Here is a 17,209-nt window from a genome sequence, read left to right as displayed (position 1 = left end):
ACCTAGCCGCATTTTTTCTCAAAGACATCACTAAATATCTAAGAAGCATAGGCATATCTCACTGCAGGAATGCCCTCATTAACACAACACTGCTGCTCATGTCATTCCTCTCACAGAACTCTGTTCCTTTCATCTGCACTGAAAATACCTTTCTCTCCCAAGGAAAACTGCAAATTAATCTCTGTATGCTGTTGAAAAACTGATCTGCTGTTACTGAAAGGAGAGCAGCGACCTCAGAAAGAGGACTGCTCATGCAAACAGCTTATCAGTGCTTTGCATATGTGACAGGTTGTCCCTTCAATACATTATCATTTTCTTACTGACTAAGAATGCGCCAATATGATTAAGTTGAAACTAATTTGGTTACTGAAACATCATCCCAAAGATTTGCACTTCGGACCTCTCCAAAGTTTTTACTGAACCAATGGGTGTAAGTGATATCCATCCAAAGCCTACGTTTTCAGTGGGAAAGGCTGTGTTGTTAAACTACCACTGTCAATGCCAAAAATCCAGCTTTGTTCATTCCAATGAGTGACTGATAGAAGCTGATAGAACTTACCGGTTTTGGTCTTACTGTACGTTTTCATTTGGTAAGGAGAAAAAACAACACACAAGTACCACATTTTTATTTGCATGGGGGGATTCCCAAGGTGTGAAACCAGCCTGTGTTCACAAATTCCCTGGTTTGTTTTGTCAATGTCTATAGGGAAACTGTACCTGGTCAGTACACTTCAACAGTGGGGAAATGTACATTTTAAATTTCATTGCTGATGGTTTCCTGTCCAGATCCATCCTTTTACCCCCTTCTTTTCAGTCAGTTACCTTCAAACCTTGGCATAGAGTGTATGTGGAGACACACCACTGAAATTCATACTTGTCATCAACGCTTTTCACACATACTTTCCAGAAAAATAGATTTTTAGGTTAGGTTTGTGAGGGACCTCTGGAGATCATCCAGTCCAACCCCCCTGCCAAGGTAGGGTCACCTCGAGCAGGTGACACAGGAAGCATCCAGGTTAGTTTGGAGTGCCTCGAAAGAAGGAGACTCCACCATCACCCCGGGGTTTCCTTTCTGGAAGCACTCCACAGACCCAAGAGGCTCCGTAGCCCTCGGCGTGCAGAGCCATTTTTACCACCGCGATCATTACCACACCGTCTCCACACCGCATTGCTCCCCGCAGACTCCTTTCCGAGGGCACCTCTCGCTCCGGGCTAGGTCGGTGAAGCACGATCGGCGCCGTGAGGTCGGCGAGAAACCAGGCTGGGGGGGGGGGCTGCGGTGTGCGCGTCCCGCCGGGCACCTCCCCCTCAGCGCCTCCCGCCATTTCCCCTCAGGGAGCGCGCGGCGCCCCAAGCGCGGGAAACCACGGGGGGGACCCCGTGAGGGAGGGGCGGGGGGGGCGGTCTCGCGCCGCGCCTCGCTCCCGCGGCACGTGCCGGGCCGGCCGCACTTCCGGCCGGGCGGGCGCCTCTGCGAAGGGCGGGGCCGCGCTTGCGCCGTGAGGCCGCGCGCCGGCGGGGCGGCTGCTCCCGGCACAGCGCGCGGCGTCCCCTCAGCCGCCCCGGCCGCCGGGGGCTGCGGCTGCTCCTTCCTTCTCCTTCTTCCTCCTCCTCCTCCCCTTCAGGAGCCGGCAGCGGGCGACGAGAAGCGGTTGCTGCGGCCGGCATGTGAAGCGGGGCACTCCCTCGCCGCCGCTTGCCTCCGGTTCCTCCCCGGTTCTTCCTGGGGCTCCGCTCGCCATGAAGAAGTTTTCTCGCATGCCCAAGTCCGAGGGGAGCGGCGGCGGCGGCGGGACGGCGTGCGGTGGCTCCGGGAGCGGCGTGGCCCTGGGCAGGGCGCTGGCGGTGGGGCGGTACCAGGTGACCCCCGAGGAGCCGCTGGCCGAAGGTAAGAACGGGCCGGGGGCGGCGGGGACGGGCCGGAGCTGGGCCCTCCCGGCCCCGCCGAGCCGCTCACCCGCGGGGAGCCGGTTGCGGGGCTTTGGACTGTGCTGCTTCGGCCGCTGCCCGGGCCAGGGGCTCGTTAGGGCGCTCGGAGTTCCCCGGCTCGCTGCCCTGGGCAAATGAGGTGGGATGAGGTGTCACCGGCGCCCCTATCAGCCTGTGTCAGGCTTTTGCCAGCTGCTCCGGAAGAAAAAAAAAAAAAAAAAAAAAAACAAAATAAAAATCGTGGTCTGCCTTGGGGTAAGGCAGCAGATTGGTGTCACGGTCACGAGTGGAGGAGCAGTGCTGGCAGCTTGTGCTGTAGAGCGTCCCCCCTCGCTGCAGGATGATCGGCTTGTGCTTCTTGTGGTGAACTTGCACTTTGTGTCGTCGGACTTCCACTGCGACCGAAGGAAGAATTGTGTGAATTTTTGTAGCCGTAGGATTGGCTGGACTTTCTTAGTTGTACTGCTTCACTAGGTGCTGGCATGGGACACCATCAAAACAGCCATTTTTGAGTTTTGCTCTGTGTGTGTGAAACAGTGTGGTGTTCATCTCCCAGAGCTGGTAACTGATGCGATGTGTAAAGTGTTATTCACTTCCCAGGTCACTGAGCTTAGTGCTAGTCCTCTATATTTCGTAGTTACTGAATATTTGCAATACACTGGTTTGGATGTTGTGGGTAAAATAATTCGTCTCTGTCACTTTTGTCTGTCTGTTGCTTAGACTATGCATAAATATATTTATGCATAAATATATTAGTAAACTTTCACTGATTATGTGCATTCCTTGGGGGAGATTTAAGATGGGGTTTTAACAAGTGCATGCAGATAATACTACTAATTGGAATTGGAACATACAAGTGGCACTTGCATTTTCCTTGCTGTCTAGAAACGATTTTCGTAGAAAAGTGGATTTGGTGCTCACTATTTAGAATGCAGTATTTTCTATTTGGGGTGTGAAGATGGTGTCAGGGATTAGCGAACTGCATACCTATTTGCCTAAAGTCTGAATGGTCCTTGCTGAGAACTACTTCCAAGTCATTATGGTCTGACAGAAGGTCGTTTCTTGGCAGGGCTGATGGTAGGCTAGAGACTTAAAAAAAAAAAAAAAGACAATAGGCTCTTGGACAAATTGGGGAGGTAACACAGAAAGCGTATGTAGGGGAAAGGAGAGAAATTGCGTACTGCTTTCTTCGGTGTAACACATCATTAAAAGTTTTCTATTAATGTCCTGTGTTAAGAGTCACTAAAGATGATGGTTTTTTTCCTTTCTGTAGCTGGCAGAAACAAATTGATAGCTCTTAAGGGCTCGGGGGGCAGGGGAAGTCCACATTTTCACATGTGACTGTTGTGTGAATTAGCTTCCTACTTTTGAGTCTGAAAGAAGTTTTCTACCGCTGTTTTTCTTCAGCTTTTGTGTGGTCTCTTGAATATGGATGCTTAGGATGAGAACTGATAAGGGTTGGGACACTTCAAATCTGCTGCATTTTGAGAAAAGTCTCCACCGCTAGAGCGGGTCAGCAGGGAGGACCCAAAGGGGCCTGGAGGATAAGAAAATAACAGGTGGCACAACTGCAGGGTTGGGGAAGTAGGGACGTGAGGGAGGACGGGCCAGTCTCTCACAGTTCCTCTGCCTGTCGGGGAGCAGCTGGGCTGTAACACGGTGTGTGCATGGAGCAGGTGTGTGCCCCGTGCTGCCGGGGGAAAGGGCACTGTGGCTGAGTGCCCAAGTGGCACTTGGGTGCTCCTAACTGACACAAGGGTTTATGGATCAAGAGATAGATTTTTATCCAGGAGTAACTTGTTGACAGTCGATCCCTTGCCTCAGTAACAATTAATAGTAATAATTGTGTGTTACAGCTGTTATCTTAGTCATATTGCTATCTGTAATTAGTGCTGAACACTTTACAAATTCCCTGCTTAATAATCTTCCTCTTACAAGGGGAGAGGAGAAAACTTTTTTTTCCTATCCTCTTTGCACAAGGCATTTTTTTTCTTTCCAGTTTAACTGAGGGTCTTAAAACTTGTCAGGTAGTTCCTATTACTCAGTGCTGATGAAATAGCATTTAAGATGCTGATATCCAAGTTAGTGCTTATGTTATGAAGCATTAACGATACGTTAAGTTAATGAATCTAATGAACCTAACAAATCTATTTAAGAGGAGATATACAATGTTCTGTTAGCAGTGCTGGGGTATATTGTATTTTTATTAGCTATTAGAATGAATAGCATTATATGTCTGTTTTGTGCAAGCAGTTTAACCCCCACTCTCTTTCCAGATTTTGCTCTGAGTGGTCTTAGGAAGGCAGCTCCTGGCTTTTTAGAGGATTGAGGCTCCTGGTAACTAGAGGAGAGGCAGCAGTGATATCAAAAAGCTCAGGTTGTAATGACCTTCCTGGGCTGCAGTGATGGACCTTTGGGTAGGTTTCCAGTGTTGATACAAGTGTTGCCCTCAAGATGCTTTTCTGTTGTCCGTGATAAAATGGTTTTATTGCAGTGTTCTAAAGGCACAAGTGTGGAGCATTATAATCCAGTTGTTTTGAATAAAGTATAATGCCATCTAAAGGAAATGCATCCTTTTGACTAAAGAAGGTATAAAGTTGAAGAGCTGTAGTTACTAGGCTGTTAGATCGTTTATTTTTGTTCTAAATACGGCTATTCTGTGGTGTCTTCTTTGCCTTGACCTAGTGGTCAGTATGCTGTTGGATGGAGTTACGTGTTTTTACTTTTTATTTCTCAGAGATGGGGGAAAAAGCAGTTAATTTGGTTTAAGGTTTGATGTAGAAAATGAATTTCTGTCTATTTTGAGGGCAAGGTAGAAATATGTGGAATAAATGACTGATACAGAGTAAAAGCCTTGTTTTTCTGTCTTTTTGTTGAACCAGAGTATTTGCAATACAGCTGAAGTTTGGAAGGTGAGATCTAATAAAAGTATGGGGAGTTCTCTGTTGAAAGTTACAGGTGGTGCATGGGCAACTCCAGTTAAGGCAACTCCAGTGTTGAAAAAGACTTTACAGTTCAGAAATTGCAGCAAACTGGAATTGGCCAGGTATGAAACATCCTTTTAAATTGATCTCAAATATCAATACAAAACAATTTATGTTATGAAGAGTGAAAAGGAAAGTGAAAATTCGCAAGTTCCCAAAATATTTTTGTCTTACATGGGGAGGAGATTAAAAAGTTGTGCCTTGGCACAGTGATATACTTACTTAGTTGTTTGCGTTGACTTAGACTTCAGTAAGTCCTTTTAGCTTAAGAACTGCAGTAGAAGTGATTTTTCTGCATACTGTAAAGGTAGGCATTAGGAGATGCTTATTTTTCTTACTGTTTCGATTGCTTGAGATGTTTAAACTGAGTAAATAAACAAAGACTTTGCCAGGTTCTAGATTGTCTTTGTACCACGAGCAGACCAAAGAGGTTATGGTAAGTGTTGTAATTGAGCATATGGGTATGTTTTTAACAAGTGCAGATGAAGCAAGAAAGAGATGATTACAGCTGTTAAAAAAAAAAAAAAAAAGGCCAGTGGACTCTGCAGCTTCCTTCTCAAACTTGACTGGCTTGGTTTGGAAGCTGATTTGTGGACAGGGAAATCGTCTGCTTTTTGTTTTCATTCAGAATTGGTTAATGGAGTTGTGGGGCCTATGCTGTTGCATCTTACAAAAATAAAACAGTGCTGTGTAGGGTTCCCCCCACAGCAGTTCACCCTCTTGCCAGCCAGTGCATTGCTGAGGAGCGTGGAGGTGAGATGCCAGGCACTTAGAAGGAGAAGTGATTAGTTCTGTGTGCCCCTTGCTCCCAGAGGTATCCAAAGGGGATGTAAAGTAGCTCTTCAGCTCTGGACAGGAAAGAGTGAACATGACACATGGCTGCTCTTGTGCTGTGACTTTCCTTTGCCCTGGTATACGTAGAAAGAAGTTGTGTGATAGTGGGTACACTGGTTTATTTTTTATTGTCCGGGCTGATAAAGCGGCGAGTCCAGAGCTGTGTGGTGTTGAGCCTCTGCTGCTGTAGCTTAGGAGGCTGTTGCTTGTCTAAGTGACCTTGTGTGTAGGACTAGAGGGGCAGGGAAAAAGCCACTCAAGTGGTGTAAAGTTCATTAGTTAGGTGCTTCATTAAGTACTTATAAGTTCCTTAGTTAATGTTTGTATAATAGACTTTGCTTTGTTTAGTAAATACGGTGGTTAAAGCATAGTTTTCTCGCAGCCTCTCAGTAGGGAGAAAAAGTGAAAAAAGCTTTATAAAAATGGACATGACATGTTCTCTTTTATCATTCATCTTGCAGTGCAACCTCTTGGAGTCATCTGGTGAAACAGTTGTAAAGCCCCAGCCCGCTTGGCAGATTTAGGGGAACGTAGTTTGATTCCTTCTGGGTGGTGTGCAGAGAAACAACCAAATTCTCAGGGGGTTCAATAACAAACTGGTCATTAACCCACAGACAGTCAGTGGCTTTCTCCCCATTCACCCTCTCTGGGGGTCAGCTTGACTTTCTCCTGGAGAAAACCTTTCAACAGGTCTGGAGTACCGCAGGCCGTGGGTCAGTCACTGCCATTTTGGGTAAGGACATGGGTCGGTCACCACCAATTTGGGTAAGAGAGGGGGTCAGTCACCGCCATTTTGGGTAAGGACATGGGTCGGTCACCGCCATTTTGGGTAAGAGAGGGGGTCAGTCACTGCCATTTTGGGTAAGGATATGGGTCAGTCACCGCCATTTTGGTGTGGACCAGAGGCCGACAGAGCCTCAAGGGGATGAGAGGGAGCAGTGGCCACCCCACCTATGCAGAGCTCACCCTGTTACCCCACACACTTCCCACCTGGTTGTTTTGAGCCAGTCAACCATTCCTGCAGTCTCTTACGCCGGTGAAGGAATGAGCTTCTTGTGAGCTCTGCTGTGCTGCTTTGATTGTGTGCAGTCTTTGCAAGTTCTTGATAACTCTTAGGATTTGGTTTGCCTCTTACATTCATACTGTTTTAGTCAAGGCCTAAGAAAAATGTCACCTTAATGGAGAGGAATCAGGTCCTGTTTTGTGAGCTCTTGTGCTGTGTGTTTGTAGATAGTTATGCTGTTTATTTAAGGTGTTCCAAATCTCTCCTGAAATTAGGGTAGTCTTGAAAGTTCTATTGTGTCTTTTGTTTTTTCTGCCTTATGTCTCAGCAATAGCAGTTTAGTTTGTAATCCAGATAAACAAACTTTGTGTTGTGCATAAGGTTCTCTTTGCTTTTGTTAACACCCACCTCAATTAACCTCTCATACCATCATTTTTGGTCCCTAGAGCAAGGTATTGTGAGGATTTGCAGCTCCAGTAGCTGCTGTAAATTCAGAAGCAGGCTGCTCTACAGCCGACACTTCTTCATCTCCTGTCAAGGTGGGGCTTGTTTGTTGTGCTTTGTTCTGGAGAAGTAAATAGAGAGAGGATACATTGTAATGGATCTGTGAACTTTAGTACTTCCAAGTGTTTCCACGAGGTGTGGCCCCAGTTTTTTACTCTGGGAGAGCGTATTTCTGTGGCAGATGTTATGGATATACCTAGTGCAGGGTTACTTCTGTTGTGACTGTGGTGTGCTAGTCTTCTCCTATGAGGCAAGCTGTCATGTACAGTACTGGTCTTCATTAAATTGGTTATTATATGTGACTTGCTGCTCTGCAGAAGCTGCTGTTTTATTTTCAGTTGTAACCTAGTTCAGTTGTTCAGGTGGATTATGAGCTGGAAGGCTGTCTGGAAAGCTAACTTTTGGAATTTTAGTTGGGTTTAGTCATGTCGATTTTTTTCCAGAGTGTAACATTTCTGAATCTGTTTGCACATGACTATGAAGGTCAAGCCTGTTATTCTGTCTCAAACAGTTTTGCTTTGTTAATATTGGAGTAGCAGATACAGCTTGTTCCAGGTCAAGATATAAGGGAGAAAAAGCAGAGTGAGTACTTGAAGCTGACTTTTTTTTTGGCTCAAAGTATAATACCATACACGTGAAGCTCTTGTGCACTCCCCAAAATAGTCACGGCTGCCTTACATCAAGTATATCTGCAGACTGGCAGCTGCTGAGATCCCAGACCAGCTTTTGGCTTCTGCATGGTGAAAGATGGGGAGCCTGTGCTGTCGTGCATGAGGATTTTCTTGGGACTTCTCGAGCCTCATGAAGGTGGCTCACAGCATGAAAAAAGAGCATTGTTTGGCTAGTGCAGGATGTAGCCGTGTTCTGTGTAATGAGCAGGTGAACCAAAAGCAGTTTGGGGATTTGTATGTGATCCTTGTCTTACACCAATATGCAGGTAAGGGTCTATTTTCATACAAGGTAGTGCACAGAATCAGAGCTCTGACTCAGTTCAGTTAGTCACACATCTGGTGTGCTGACCACTGTGGTGGCACTTGGGCAGAACAGTTGCTCTTGCTGTGCTCTCCAGAGCTCTCGTGTGCCTCTGGGACATGGGTGGGAAAACGAACAGATTGGGAAACATCTGTAAGCTGACAAAGGCATCTATTGTACAGCTAGGGCCAAGTCCAGCTCTTAGGACACGTGGTCTAATGCTCTTTGATTATCCAGTTATTAGTCCTTGCATGCCCTGTGGACACGCCTTCCTGCATTGTGTGTGCATGGATGGGTCATGTTACACTTCTGTTAACTGCACACAGTTATGTTCTTTCTCAAGGATGTTATCCCTTTAATTTTTGCGTGGCCAGAAGTAGTTAAATAAAGAGGAAGTACTTGGGAACCTAGTAATTCTGAGCTAAGTTTTCAGGCTAGTGGCCAAGAGTCAGATGGTTACAGGAGAAGGAACTTGAGTTCTAGCAATATCGTGTTAATATCACACACAAACTTAGGCCATCTTTCCTTTGCCAAATTTTGAAGAAAGACAGATGTGCCAATGCACATGCCATCTACTTGCCTTTTTCCTTGCAGATGCATTTTGGTAAAGTGTGCTGATGTTACAGTAGTCGTCAGGGGAGGGTATATGTACAGGTGTGCTGCAGGAGGAAGCTCCTAGGCACCCTCACAGGGTAAGGCAGCATGGAAAAATGGAGATTATGTTAGCTGTGTCTGAGAAGGACATTGTGTAGCTTTAAAAGAAGCTGTGCAGGATCTTAACGTGTTTTTTGGTGTGTTTTACTGGTTTAACTGAAATTTTTTTTTCTTTTTTTGTTAAATCTCAGTGTTTTACATGTCAGCATGGAAAAGAAAAATTGTTATCTAAAAGCAGTAGAATTCATTTTCAGACACATGTTAGCTAGGAACCGGTAACTGTGGGAAGAGGATATGTATTTCTCTGGGCTGTTGTTAGTGTAGTAGCAGAGCTGTCAGTCAGTAACCCGTATGTTACCCACAGGGAAGGGTTCCTGTGGCTCTGTGCCTAGAGAACTGAGGTTAACACCTCAGGGACGGGGATGGGGCTCAGCATCTAGCGAGCAGTGCAGTCACAGGCCCGCTTGGCTTTTGCAGCAGGGAAGAACGAGCATGTCGTATTGCATAAGCATGTTAACTGGGTGAGCTCAGCTGCCCTTCCAGCTGTGGATGTTGGTTTGCTCTGTAAATGGGCGCGTGTGCTCTTTGATGGGTGTCTCACTTGCAGCTGAGTAGATCTCGCCTCTGGTTCAGAGGGAAGGTGTTGGAGGTGCTTATTTGGGTTGTGCTGCTTGTCTCTGGCATTGCTTGGGTTTGCAGTGTTTTGTTTGTCTTCATTCTCCTAATTCCTTAACCTTGTGCTATATTTTACTTGCTGTAGCTATTTTTTGCCTCTGTAATATTCTGGCTAAGCAGGCTGCCACAGTCGAAGGAGTTGGTGTTTGTAAGCAGAGCTGTGTTAACTGATGCTATGAATGCTCTGTGCCTGCCAAAGGGCAGAGTGTGAGAGTTGGGTGACAGCTTGGGGACTAACCCAGAGCACAGGCAGGGTCAATCACTTGCCTGATTGTAACTCGATTGCTTCAGATGCTGTCCTTTTCTGAAGGAACTGTTAGACTCACAAGCATCTATTATGAAATGGAAGGTTTTCCTCATTTGTGTTCATAAGCTTAATTTAAAAGCTGTCAATATGCTGGATGAACAGTTGCTTGCTGATGTGTTTGGGATATTTGCCTATTGGGGATACCTGGAGCTGGCAGTCTGAGAGTAGTTTGCAGGTCCCAGCGGTGCCGAGCAGCAGTGCACCAGTGCAGGTCACGTCATCTCTGGTCTGTTGTCGCGCTGCGGCAGAGACGGCTTGTCCTGTGTTTTCTCCTCCAGCCGATGGAGACACACGGTGAGCATGAAACCCCTGCTGTGCTCCAAGGAGAGGGTCTGTGTTTCTCTGCATCACTGTCTATCTGCTGACAAGAAAGGAGCATGAATTCCTCTGTTCCTGCTCTCCTGGTTGTCTTGGGAGTGGATTTCAGTCTCTTTGAGTGTTTGTTTCCTGGTTAAGAAGGTAGGAATGTTTCCCTTCCTCTCCACATTCACATGTTCTTTGCTCTTGCTTGTCTAGGTTGGTTACTTTTTTCGAGTTCCAGTGGGATGTCTTGGATATGGGTGTGTTCATGTGTGAAACTGGGTCTCTGAACAGTGGCAGGGTGGAGGAAAATAGAAAAGTGAACGTTGCCAACTGGAAAAAAAACCACAAACCAAAAACTTTGATCCTATGGGACTGTGTTAATGAAATAGGGATTACTTCTTTTGGTTTGATAGCAGAAAATGTGCTGCTTTGTCCTTGAGCAGCAGGAACCCAGGCGTTAAAGCACTCTTGTCGAGAGACACTGGAAATTGGCAGACTTGGAGTGTTCTCCCTGTAAAGGTAGGAGAGTCTTCCCTTAGCCTTGCTGGTCATTAGGTCTGCTTTGCTTCTGAGGCTAGTGGTGAAAGTACTGTAGAAATGATTATAGGGACTCAAGTGAGAGTGAACACCTCTGAGCAGTCTTTATGTTGCTCTTCAAGAGGTGTCAAAGCTGGTATTGCTGTGAAGAGCATCACATCTCTCTTGGGAGAGTCATTACTCCACAGATGGAGAAACAAAGATGAAGGGATTTGCCCCGAGTCATCCGAGTCTGTACAAGAGATACAGGTAGAGTTTGGAACATCCTGGCTCTGTGATGGGTCCTTCCTCATCCCTTCTGTAACATGCTGTGCCTTAATTGCCACACACAAAACTAAGATAGGAATTCTGATGTTACAGGGCTTGAGGAAATTTTATTCAGAGTCATGTATATGCTGGGCTTCTTTCCAAACTTGCACATTATTTTAATGGATGAATTTGTTCCTGTGGTGCCTAGAAGCTTCAATAAGCAAGTCTCTACCAATTAGGTACCAAAACACAGGGATGGTCCAGTTCCTGGTTTATTTCAGTTCTGTTGAACTGACTCATTTTTTAGAATTTGTTACTCAGGCTGTGATTTTTATCTGTGTGTCTTGTCTTTCAGTAGCAGTTGTAATGAGTAATTGTTGCAGCGTTTTGCCTCTTATGAAACAAAAAAGTAGCTTTGGAAGTCAGTGATTAATATGACATTTTCTTACGTTCTTCTGCAATTCTTGCAGGTTGAAAAACTGAATGTGCTTTTATTTAGAGAAATTGTTGCTAAACAATTTTTTTCTTGTTCTGGATAATTAACTTGCATATAACTACAAAGTGGTGCAGAGCAAATAGATCATTAGAGAATGTGAGGCACTAAATTATACTCTTCTGACATGTACGTGTGAGAACCTGACCTGAACACAACGTGTGTTCATGAGACTAGAATAGGAAGAGTGAATGAAATTTAGTGTGTCAGCGTTAGACATGGGATCAGTTCTGGTTTGTGTGTGATGTGCAGGAAAATGAATCGTTTGGAAAAAAGCAAATGAAATAATTGCATCCTTTGAGCCTTGCTGTGTCTCCGTGGAGTTCAGTAGCACAGTCTTCATATATACAGTTGAGACCTTCAACTTGAGGTGAGTTTAGATGGATTACCACTTGGCTTTTACTTCATGAGAACTTGTGGAAGCAGCAGGAGGGGTATTTGATCCCAGAAGGAGCTATCCAAAGGCTTCTTAGGCAGTCTGAAGATAGAAAAGAAAGCTTATATGATTTTGGCAACTCAAAACGAAGCAGTGTGCTGCATCTAATTTGGTTTAGTCTTGTAGTCTTCAAGTTCCTTCAGCCTTGGTGTGACTTTGCAGTATTATCCTCTCAGCTTTGTGCTTTCTTGAAAGACTTGATTTCTCCATTAAACATTTTATGCCTCTCTTATGACTTGCTGTTTTGTTAAACTGACATCAAATTGTGTAGCTGCATTTTTAGGAGGAGGCTTTTGCTCGAGGACATCTGTGAGTTTAGATGGTAGTTGGATCCTAACACTTTAATTTTCTGAGACTTGCCCAAACCCAGAGCAGTCCATTTAATAAATAATTGCCTTGTTCTGAATTACCACCGTTGACTGGCTCCTTCTTGAAACACAGGAGGTATATGAGAGGTATTAAATGATTTTGATAATCTTGACTCTGATATTTCAAATCCTATTGCCATTGCAGCATAGTGTATTTAAAATTATCAAGCTGCTTAGACTGCTATGAAATTTCAGTGTATCTTTTAAAATTGTTAAATGTTACATGGTGAAGTTTGGACTCCCGAGCACAGAAGTGCTACAAAGTCTTAAGAGATGCTTTGTATTCAAATGTATTCAGCATGTACCAGATAGAGGTTCAAGAACTGCCTGTCCCCATGTGGGTGCCAAGGAAGTATTATTGCCTAAAATGGTTTATAATTCTGTTTATTGATGTAAGCAGGTTGGATCTCAGATACTGTGCTCTTACTGGTCCCTTGTTCTTATGCCAGATAAGTCTGTATCTCAGGATACTGCTTTGGTATGCCAGAGTTTAAACATACACCAGTATTTGCAGACAGCTAAAGAATATGAGGTAAGATAATGAAAAACCTTCTTAATTATTCGTATTGAGTATTTTAGCACTAATTCCAGCCAGTCAGTCTAGTTCTGGTCGTGCTCCTGGATGAAATGGTCAGTGACCTATGCTCAGATGTGAAGATGAGTGAGACTGTAGGCTCTTCCTGGCAGTTAAGAGATGGGCTTCATCTTACTAATTTATATGTGTAAGATGCCTTAGAAAAGGAGGAAACCAGAGAATCTTCCTGTGACATCTGCCTCAGTCTGAAGTGCCGCTGGCATTACAAATGGCTTGGTTTGTGTCTGCACAGCCTGGTGGCTCTTGTCTTTGTGTGGCAGCCAGAGGTGGCACTGGTCCAGGACGCCGTGAACCAGCCGCTGGGCTGGAGCTGGGCGCTGTGTCTGGGGCCTTGTTCCTGTGCCACGGCAGCTTGGGGGCATTCAGTGCACGGTTAGTCAGGGGGGAGGTTGGAGAGCTCTCCTTTGCATTCCTGGCCTTCCACATTGAAACCACGATTAAAGCAGTAATTTCAGGAAAATGAAAGACCAACTAGATAGCAAGTATGAGTTTGATCAAGAAAAGGTGTTTGCTTTCTTAACTAGTTCATAACTGTATGGTATGACAATAGAGATCAGTTCCAGAAAAGTCATGGTGGTTCCATATTGGCTATATAATATCTACCTACTGATTTAACTATTTTGTAACTATATTTGTTTTTTTTTTTTAATTATACTGGAGCTAAAATCAAGCTTTATAAGAAAAACCATAGCAAATGACATATAAAATTCATCTATAAAACAAAATGAATTCATGCTCCTAACCTCACCATTGTAGAATGGCAAACTGTGTTTGTTGAGCCTATATGCACAGATCATGTCATTGTTGTGGTTTTCCAACTCACTCTGTTTTCAGGTCAGAACAAACTACAGCTGGAGCTGGGTTCAGTGAACAAAGACACGAGGTGGGGAAGACATAAAAGATAAAACTGCTGTTCAGAGTTTTTAGGTTTTGGGATTTTTTTGGTAAATGGTGCTAGTGGATGCTCACTGTATGTGTCTTATCAATGTCTTGGATAAGTTCAAAAGCTTTTTCGTGAAAAGCACATATGAGTAAGTAGAAGTTAACATTATTTTTCACAGTCAATAAATTGAACTGTTGGTGATGTGCTGGTCATGTTCCGTGGTCCTTTCCTTATAGACAAGAAGGAAGTATTCCTTGACTTAAATACAAGTTTCTGTTAAATATAGTTGTAGAGGTAAATGCATTAGATTTTTTTTTTCTAGTGAACAGCAGGAGGTGATGATGATGTAATACATGAAAGTAGTACAGTGGTTGTGACTAACTCTCAAGCAGCTTCATTAAAGATTGAAATACAGAGAGGTTTTTGGTCTTTTTCCAGCCACAGTATGAGAAGGCATAAGCTTTACCCTAAGAAATGCAATGTTTTGTCTTGGGTGCATAAGATGTATTCCTTGCAGGGTGTATCAAATGATTGGGTTTTTTGGTTTTGTTTGTTTGCTTTTTTAAAGCATGCATTAAATCAGCTATTTAGTCAATCTATTTTCAACTTCCTTGAACTTAGACTACTGCAGGAATTGCAAGCATGTTAGGAAATTTATCTGCATTAGGAAATTGGTGCCTTTTGTTTCTCTAGAAGCCAAGTAGCCAAGGCTGTCATGCAGAAGATGCCATGGAAGCGTAGTCAAACATGGCTAGCAAGACACCTGGACACGGAGAAGCAGGTGGGGTGATGATGGACTGTACTGAAGGACACGGAGCTCTGTTCTTTTTGCTTTTCGCTAGGCCAAATCTTAAGCATCTCAAGTTTGGCCCCTGGGCATGTCTGGTGCATGGGTGTTATTAAATACAGAAACTTTTCACAAAAGTCTATAGCAGACCTTAATTCAGCTTTCCCAGCTCACTCAGTAACTCAGTTGTCTTGGATGCCCCAAGGCAGTCTCTGGTGCTTCTGTCAGAGCTTTTTTGTGAGGTTGGCCTGCAGCTGGCAGAACTGGAATCTGAGCACACCTGCCTGTGGCAGGGTAGCAGTGCCATTAGCAGAGGTGTGCGTGGCAGACCTGCCTGCTGTGGCTGCATGGTGATGTCCTGCTGGGATGTGTTTCACAGCTGCTGTTTTCCCAGCGCTGCCGTAGGAGCGGATGCCGATTTGAGGAAAACAGTGCTACTTGTCTAAACTAGCCCTGATAGGCAGCTTGTTACACGGTGGGAATTTGTGTGGGCAGTGGGAAAGGGAGCAGTGGTATGTCCCTTGGAATGCATTGTCTGCGTGCTTAAAATAAAGTGGAGAAATACTGAACTCTGAAATGTGTGTGTAGAAATTGAGTATTTTAGAAGCGGGGAGCTATTTCTGTTCTTGGTTTGGGGAATGCTGAGCTCTTGAGCTTGGGAGCAACATCTGTCAAATGTTCTTCCAGATGGAGCTGTGTCTCAGAGCCTTGTGTTCATGACTGAGGCTTGTGGGGTAAGCTTTACTAAAAATGTCCATGTGCACATGCACAAAAGCATAGGTGTAAGTGTGCAGAAAGGTGGATGTGCATATACGATCGGTGTTAGTTAATGCTGCCTTTATTCAGCAGGAAGGCTGCTTTCCATTGCTTTCCAGGCAGTGGGCACACCCACAGGTGTTACAGCTTGGCTTGGCAGGTCGTGTATGGCACCTTCCCAGGCTCTGGAATGCTCATGGCTGGCAGTGACTGGGGCACTGAGGTGGTGGTGTTGGAGCAAGCAGAGTGTGGAAGTGTTCTGTGACGGTGAGCACTGGATGCTCCTCAGCCTACGTTCTGGAAGCTGGCGTGTGGCATGAGGTACCCACCAGCTGCTGCAGGAGTTTGTGTTGCACTGCTGGAAAACAGACCTTTAGTAATAGGGCATCCCCTCATTGTCTCATGCAGAGGTGCTTCAAGAATAAGAAAGCAGAACTGTGGCTTCCTTCTCCAGTGGAATGTGTGACAAAACGTGAACATTTCATCAAAAGTTTTCCATAAGGCTTGAAAAAGACATTTTAAGTTTCTATTAGAAGGTACCCCCTCAACAATCACGCAGTGTTTGGGATCTGATGAGAAATTCAAATGTTTGACTTCTGTGTGTTTTTAAAGGTTTGGCTGTCAAAAACAGATAGAAAGCTTTATAGCTTCAAGAATTAAATTAATATTTTCTACACAAAACTCAGGTATTTCTTGTGTATGGTTTTAGCCTGCCACTCCTAAATGTACCTGAGATACAGCATCTGTACTGACTGACAGAAGGCAGTGCTTCTGGGAGTAAGGACTGCTGTCCTTGTGAGGAGGGGGAAGGTTCTGAGGATTTGTAGAAGTGAAACTGTCCCAATAGGATGCCAATGGACATACAGAGTTATGGACATTGTAGCAGCACACCACAAGAGAAATGGAGCAGCAGGATTGACGAGGGGGCTCTATGGCACCATAGCAGCATATGAGGGTTCTGGAAGGACTCTTGAGAGCCAGAATGCCTGTGTGTGTTATACAGAACATGAAGATGGGATCGAAAGCAAGCTGCAAGAAACAGCTCTTGGCACGGGTTTGCCTGCAACTCCGGCGGAAAGGAGCTGATGCCAAATTCCTGGTAAAATAGCACATGGATATATTGATTTATGCTAGTTGAAAAAGGGCCTTTGCCAGTGGTACATACAAAAGTGCATGGAATATGAAGAGCTGTTTTTCTTGAGGCTGTGCTTTTGTTGTGGAGAAGGACTAATTCTTTTTGGAGTTTCTTCTTCATGTCCTTTGCCTTTGGACACTGGTTTCTTTTGTGTCTGAGTACCACATAATTTATAGAGATCAGAGTGGGGGTGGGAGGGGGAGTGGTGTTTGGGTTGGTTTTTTTTTTGGCCTGGAAGAAAGATGCTTAAAACATTTGATAGGGTCTTACTGCTCTCCGTCATTACGGACTTGCAGTAAGGTTTTATTTGTTCGTATTGCTGGAGCCTGTTTGCAGGGCATTCGTGCTTGAACTGGTCTTATTCTGTGTGTTAAGTGGATTCATAGTCCATAAAGTGGTTCTCTTCAGTGCATTGGCCTTGCAGCTACAGTGCTTGGAAGGCTATTCAGTTCTGGGAGGCAGGTCACTTCTGGAGTGGGGTGGCTCTGGCTCCAGGTCAGCCTGATCTTGAAGATCTGTCTCTGGAATTAACGGGGAGCAGACATGTACAAGTGGCCCGGCATCAAGTGATTCTCAGAGTAAGTTAGCAGTGAAAGTATTGTTAAGTGCAGAAGTTGATTCAGAACACAGATGAATGTACTGAAATTTATCATTGTGTGGGAGACTACCTGGAATGCGAAAAAGCCAGACCTGGTATTTTAAAGGAAATTAGCATGTGGATGGATAGCCATCTTTTTGCAAAATTTGGGGAAAAGAGTGTTAGCATGGTATGTGTGGGTAGATGGGTCACAGGGAAATAATTGCA

At 44.8% G+C, this 17,209-nt stretch overlaps 1 protein-coding gene across 8 annotated transcripts in view; it reads left to right on the top strand.

The window, feature by feature from the left end:
* Positions 1–1,493: 1,493 nt before the first annotated feature.
* Positions 1,494–17,209, top strand: part of BMP2K (BMP2 inducible kinase) — a 50,454-nt gene continuing 34,738 nt past the window's right edge. For 4 of the 8 annotated variants that reach the window (XM_069012324.1, XM_069012318.1, XM_069012319.1 and 1 more), the window contains exon 1: positions 1,494–1,888. In XM_069012324.1, the coding sequence (XP_068868425.1) occupies positions 1,741–1,888 (148 nt within the window). In that variant the 5' untranslated portion in view covers positions 1,494–1,740. Of the gene's footprint in view, positions 1,889–1,923; positions 2,069–8,032; positions 8,192–10,230; positions 10,322–15,225; positions 15,248–17,209 lie in introns of those variants that run through there. The other 4 variants (XM_069012322.1, XM_069012317.1, XM_069012321.1 and 1 more) reach the window with 4 other exon arrangements.

Source organism: Aphelocoma coerulescens, chromosome 4, assembly GCF_041296385.1.
Source record: "Aphelocoma coerulescens isolate FSJ_1873_10779 chromosome 4, UR_Acoe_1.0, whole genome shotgun sequence".
Classification (NCBI taxonomy): domain Eukaryota; kingdom Metazoa; phylum Chordata; class Aves; order Passeriformes; family Corvidae; genus Aphelocoma; species Aphelocoma coerulescens.
Note: the sequence above shows the minus strand (reverse complement) of the source record. Positions and strands in the feature narration are given on the sequence as shown.